The sequence below is a fragment of the Glycine max genome, chromosome 4 (genome assembly GCF_000004515.6).
Source record: "Glycine max cultivar Williams 82 chromosome 4, Glycine_max_v4.0, whole genome shotgun sequence".
Classification (NCBI taxonomy): domain Eukaryota; kingdom Viridiplantae; phylum Streptophyta; class Magnoliopsida; order Fabales; family Fabaceae; genus Glycine; species Glycine max.
In genome coordinates this window covers 3,659,734-3,666,085 of record NC_016091.4, presented here as the reverse complement: position 1 = coordinate 3,666,085, position 6,352 = coordinate 3,659,734, and the positions used below count along the sequence as shown (strand labels likewise).

Genomic DNA, 6,352 nt, shown 5'->3' with positions numbered 1-6,352 from the left:
CCAACTTTTAGATGTAAACTATTAATTTTAATATTATGTAAAAAAATATAAAACTTAAATTAAGGTATATTTTATATATATATATATATATATATATATATATATAATTTAATTATAAATATAATATCATGATATAAAAACTATTAACTATTAAATAAAAATTTATTATTATTACACAATTATTTGACAATTTATATCTTTTAAAGAGAATATTAGATACTAAACCGGGTTGGAAAATTTTAAATGTAACACAAACCTATCATAAAAAATACAACAGGTCTAATATTGAAAATTAAATCCGTCCAAATTTAGATGGGATTGAGTTTGCAAACTAATGTAGATCATGCTCACCCCTATATACAATGTGCAAATATATATTTAATTAAAAACATATATAAATATTTAAATATTATACATATATATTTTTAAATATTGATACACATCTATTAATAGATATTTTTTGTAAAATCAGAAAATAATTTAGAAATATAATATAATATATTAAAATTATTAATTATAACCTTAACACCCGTACAAATACATGTTATTACGTTATTTATATTTATATTTAAAATTATTTTATCTATTTTAAAAATATTTGTGTATATATAATAATTCATAATAAAATAAAATAAAAAATTATAAATTATAAAGTATAAATTTAGTATTCGTGCAAAGCACGGGTATTACACTAGTTTAAAATTAAAAAAGTGATAATGATTATAATTAAACGAAAAATAATTTTTATCCCAAAAAAAATTTCTAAAATTAATTTCAGACAAAAATTACCTTTTATAAGTTTAAACAAACGGATGTTGAAATAATTAACATAAATCAAATTGAATCTTTAAATTTGATCATATTATGAATATTTATTTTCTGAATGGGCCGGACAAAATGCCCCTGACCCACAACTAAATTAACTTTCACTAAAGGACAAAATACAGTTTAAATTATGAATATATTTTTGTGTATATCAATCAAAATTAAAAAATTTCAAAATCTAATTACTTGTTTTTTTTTTTTGCTGAAACGATTACTTGCTATTTATAATTTTTGTTGTAAATTAATGTTGCTTAATTTTTTTTTAAAAAAAGTGTTTCCAACCAAACCAAACATTATGGTTTTTTCCTTGCTAACTACCTTTGCTGCGTGAAACTATTACATAATACTGGATTATATAGTCCCATATATTTTTCTTGAAATTCATTATTAATTCACTTTTATAAGTTAGAAAGGCCATGTAATAATTCCTCTTCTGCTGCCACTCAGTTTCAGACTGAGGTTTCAATAAACTCAATTTCCTTAATTAATTCTAGAAGACACGGTTAATTGATTGTTATTAGTAAAATATTGACGGCATTAATGTCAATGTCGAATACACTATTATTAATGAATGACATAGACCTATTCAATATTTAATCAACATCTTCCTCCCCAAGCAACAACTTGCCTATAATTTATAATCCACAATTCATTTTTCTGCGCCATCGTCAGAGAAAAACAACCTAAGCAATGAAGCAACTCTTCCTTTTCTCTCTCGAATAAGTCAAATATGAAGATAGCCACGTTGGAAACTCTTGCATGACTAAATTTCAAACTTTTGTTTTGACCCTAAGGCGTGTGTTGATTATTATTTGATTGGATCCAGTCAATTCATCCTTTCCTCCATGAATAAATACATTTCTCATCTCACCTTTTTGTTTCCCTATAATCTTAAACCCTCCGAAAACTCCCCCCAACAACGTTAATTAACCAAAACCCATCTTTGTTGTTCTTAAGAATTTCCATATGTTGAACAATTTTATTTGTGGCAGTCTCCATCACCCAGAAGAAGATGTACCATGTTCAAGCCCCAAGAAGTCCAAGAGAAAAGAAAGTAGGAATGACAAAAACCCATACTCCAATCGAGGCTTGGACAAATTTTCTGCACTTTTGGATGATCTTGATGAGAGAAGGAAAAAGGTTTACTCACAGATGAGTCCTCAGGACATATCTTTCGTTCGGTTTGCGTATTCAAACAACCATGATATCGTTCCCATAGTGGTCAAAGTGAAAAACAATAAGGATCAGAAGAAGCACAAGAGTGAAGAACTCAAAGCAAGACACATAACATCTTTCTCGGAGCAATTGGAGAAATCTGATGAAGAAGCAACCTTGAAAGAAAGGAAGCAGAAACTCAATAAGTTGGAATCTCATAAGAAGAATTTGAGCTTTTCTTGGAATATGTTGAAGAGGCCATCCTTCTATGTGCCAGCGGTTGTGATGTTGATTTTGGTTTTTTTGGTTGTTTTTGGGAGATCGGTTGCTACACTTTGCACTTGTGTTGTGTGGTATGTGGTCCCCACATTGAGTGAATATTATGATAGTTCAAAACCAAGGAACAAATCGATGATGAACTCTAAGAAGAGAGACTATGTTAGGGGGTGGCTGAATGATAGTATGAAGATGATGAATCCTGAAGAGTTAGCTTCTCCAAGAACTGGTGATTCCAAGGATTATTCAAATGACAAGAATTCAGGGAAACATGGCCACCAGAAAAGTTGGTGAGGATAGATCATTTGATATGATTCGTTCCTTTTCTTTTTCTATTTCCCAATTATTGATTGGAGATAGGATTTTTTTTTTCTTCCTTGTGTAAATATGTGTACGTTTTGTTGGTGACGTTCTTGAGACAGGTTAAAAATTCAATCCTTCTCTTGTTGACGTTTTTTAAATTGTGATATAGTTAGGGCTGATAGATGTGTACATGGAGCCGTTAATGGTTTTGTAAAGTTCTTTAAAATCAAGTGCGGTGACAATCCAATTCCAATTGTAGATCGTTTTAGATGATAGGCAATTTGGTCCAATAAATTAGTTTTAACACTTGGTGTTAGAAGTTAAGATGTAATTTAACAACACACTCAAAGCATTTTTTAACAGGTTAACTCAATCGCTGGTGCGGCAACAGGTTTTACTAGACTCAATTTTTTTTATTGAATTCCTATTTGTATAGTTGTATGTTTACCGGTTGATTTTGAATGAAATGAGATAACAGTTTATGTTAAAAAAAAAAAAAAAAACAGGATACTCATTCTACAAGTTCGTATAGTTTCATTTTTTAAAATTAAATTCTTATTTTTGGGTAAAAACTTAAATTGTTATTATTTTAAATGATTTCAGACAATCCTTAGTTATAAATATTTTTAATTAAATTTCTGGAAACTTCACTCCACTCCGTTAAATCATGCATTACAAGAAAGTCATTTTTGACATCCTGCTCTTAGTATCCCCACTGCATGATTGCATCCTCCTCCAACTCTTCTTCGAACCCCATTTAACCCAATAGAATTAATCAAAACCATCCCCAATGCGTTGCAAAACTTTACTGCTCATTTTTGGTTGCTTCATCATTCTTGGCATGGTATGTGTCAAAACTGATAGCACCATATCCTAATTTCCAAACTCTATCACTAGCTATAATGATTGCACCCAGTTTTTTTTAAAACCAAATTGATTTTGGTTATTAAATATAGAAAATTAATGTAAGGGCACATTTTCTATGTCCTAATTTATTTTCTATGAGAAAATTTGCATTTAGTACTCGATCAAGGAAATGATGGGTGTTTACATCTGCTTGAGGACCGCACCTTCTTTATTACAGTTTTGTTTTTCTTCCTTTAATTAAATTAAATGTATTTATATATGGGGTACTCTTATTATCAAATATAAATGCACTAAGGACATTGATTATGTACCCCAAAAAGGGACATTGTTTAGATAACAATAAATGTACTTTATTAAATGCTTTTATTAGTCATCCCAAAAGGCAAACTTTAGATAGCCAAGTGTTTTATTTCAAGGGATTGCCTACCGTGTGCTGGGTGAATAATATGAGCGCATTAAACATAATTTAAATTATTTATTTTTTATTTTTTACCATGCGACACACATTAAAAAAATTCAATAATTCTTCTTTTATTTTGATTTCCTTAAATAATGTATTAAGGAATGTAATTAGTATTTACCTATTTTTATGAATTTATTCTATTCGTCCCATATTAGTTGTTTTCTTAATGATTTATTAATTACAGAACTATTAATGATAATATATTTTTTTGAAAAAAGCCCCCTTGTTAAAAAAGTTGCTGTGAAATGTAGTTGTTAGTATTAAACATGTCCAAATCCCATTGTGATTGGATCAGAAAACATTAGGTCATGTATATTATTAGTTGCGTAGTGTGGTCTCAATCTCAGTATCATTTATTCCGCTGCTATCGAACGGTCCTCCTTTGTCACCACATACATACACCTTTATTTTCTTAACATGCATCCAACAAACTCCCTACCAACCTAGTTAGGTTTTAAAAATAATTTGAAAAAAAAAGTTATATTCCTCTACAACTTTTCCTATTATCTTGTAAAAATAAAAAATAAATGTATTTAATGACTTAAAAATATAAAATACATTTAAAATTTGCATACAAGAGAAGCAAGAAGATTAATAGAAGAATATTGTAAGAGGATTTAAAATTATTCAAAAAATTTAATCAACGCAGCTCAAGTATAAAGATGTTATTCTTTAATAGAATTTGTAATATATGTATTTTTAATTCTTCTATTCTATTTAAAAATATATTGTAGTTAATGCGTATAAAGAGAGTGAGAAGATTAATTGACCAAGTGTCAAACATTTAAAAAATATTTTTATAACTTTTTATGAAAAACAAATTTTTATCGATTCAACTATTTGATTTAAATTTTAATAAAATAAATTAATTTATATAATTTTAAATTTAATTAACAATTTATCAACACCATGCCATTTTAATATTTTATTTTAATATAATAAAATGTAAATTTAAATTAAGTATTTAAAAAACAAATTTAATCAAAATACTCTTTCAGTGTGAAATTTGTCACACTATCATTTAATTACAAATTATTATATATTGATATTTTCCATAAAAGAAGCATTTTCTACGGGATCCCCAATAACTCGCCATAGTCTTACCAGTTACCATAAATCTAGAAGCTTTGTGATCACAGAAGTCATACTATTAGAGAATATTTTTCCGTTCGCACTACAAAATACCAACATTCAACCAAAGTATATCTTATAGCGCAAAAGCCAGCAGGTTAAGTTTATAGAGTATTGTATCCTTATCATCATTTAATTTGCGACTTATATACAAAGAGGAAATTGATTTTCCTTGAAATTTAATATAATCATTTTTTATTAGTCAATATTAATTTTTTAGTTTTATTAGAATATTAGTAAAAGAATTTGAACCTACATTTCTCTTCTGTTCTAACTCCCTGTAATAAAATCCTTTTAATCTCCCATAGTATTCTTTTTTCTTTGTTTTTTTTTAACATAGAATGATATGGATATATCGGAAAATTAAAATTTAAAGCAGAAAAAGCTACCGCAATTTTAAGATTAAAAAATAATTTGGTATAATTTTACAAAACTTTAAAAATGCTAAGGGTAAATTATCTACATTTCAATTATAAGCTAGTCAAAATAACTTATACTCTGTCTAAGTACCTTGCCAAAACACACTCATATCATATGTTTCATGTTCAAAGATCCACTGATGCACCAACATATAGTAGAGTGTTTTACAGGTGCGTTTAAATGTTTATTCAAGAAAGTATTTATCACGTGAGAGTTTGTACCATAAGTTTTATATTGAAATTTAATTGAATAAGTTAAAAAAACTTATTTTAGTAAATTAAATCAATTTATCGGAATAAGTCAAAAAGATTATATAAGTCCAGAATCATGAAGTGTTTTTTTTTATGGAAAAATATTAATTGTTAGAATGTTAATTTTATTAGTAAAAAAACCTGTGACATTTTTTTCATTTCTTTTTGTTTAATCATCTAATACCTTATATCTAAAAAAAAAATGAAATGTTATTATAACTGTTTGTTCAAGATAATCTTATGCGTGCCATGGGTATGAGTACCACAAAAGAGTGAGAGCCATATCATTTAACAATGATCCCAAATTGTACGATCGAGGCACAACCAGAAATCCAGAACAATCTACAACTAAACGTAAGCTTAGTCTAACTAAAATACTTGGAAGAAGGTATTGATTGGTATAGTTGTGAAGGAAAAACAAAAAAGGAAAAAGTTATGGACTTAAATTTTTTATCAACAAAAATTAATAATTAATATTTGACAATAAAAAAAATGTGTTGGAGTCCTTATCTTTATCCCTGCATCAAATAGGATTTATTGGCAGTAGTGGTAGACAATAAAAATTAGAGAGTTGATTAAAAAGTGCTTAGTTAAATAATTAATTAACAAATGCTTAATTAGCATTAAAAATACAGGAGTTTTATTTAATACGAGTAATTTT

The 6,352-nt window shown here is 27.4% G+C and overlaps 1 protein-coding gene across 1 annotated transcript; it reads left to right on the top strand.

The window, feature by feature from the left end:
* Positions 1–1,540: 1,540 nt before the first annotated feature.
* Positions 1,541–2,812, top strand: LOC121174763 (uncharacterized). The gene has a single exon (XM_041014802.1). The coding sequence runs from the start codon at positions 1,792–1,794 to the stop codon at positions 2,548–2,550; it is 759 nt and encodes a 252-aa protein (XP_040870736.1). The 5' UTR covers positions 1,541–1,791; the 3' UTR covers positions 2,551–2,812.
* Positions 2,813–6,352: the final 3,540 nt, after the last annotated feature.

Coding starts and splice junctions, on each gene's coding strand:
- LOC121174763 (XM_041014802.1), top strand. CDS start 1,792: ATGTTGAACAATTTTATTTGTGGCAGTCTCCATCACCCAGAAGAAGAT.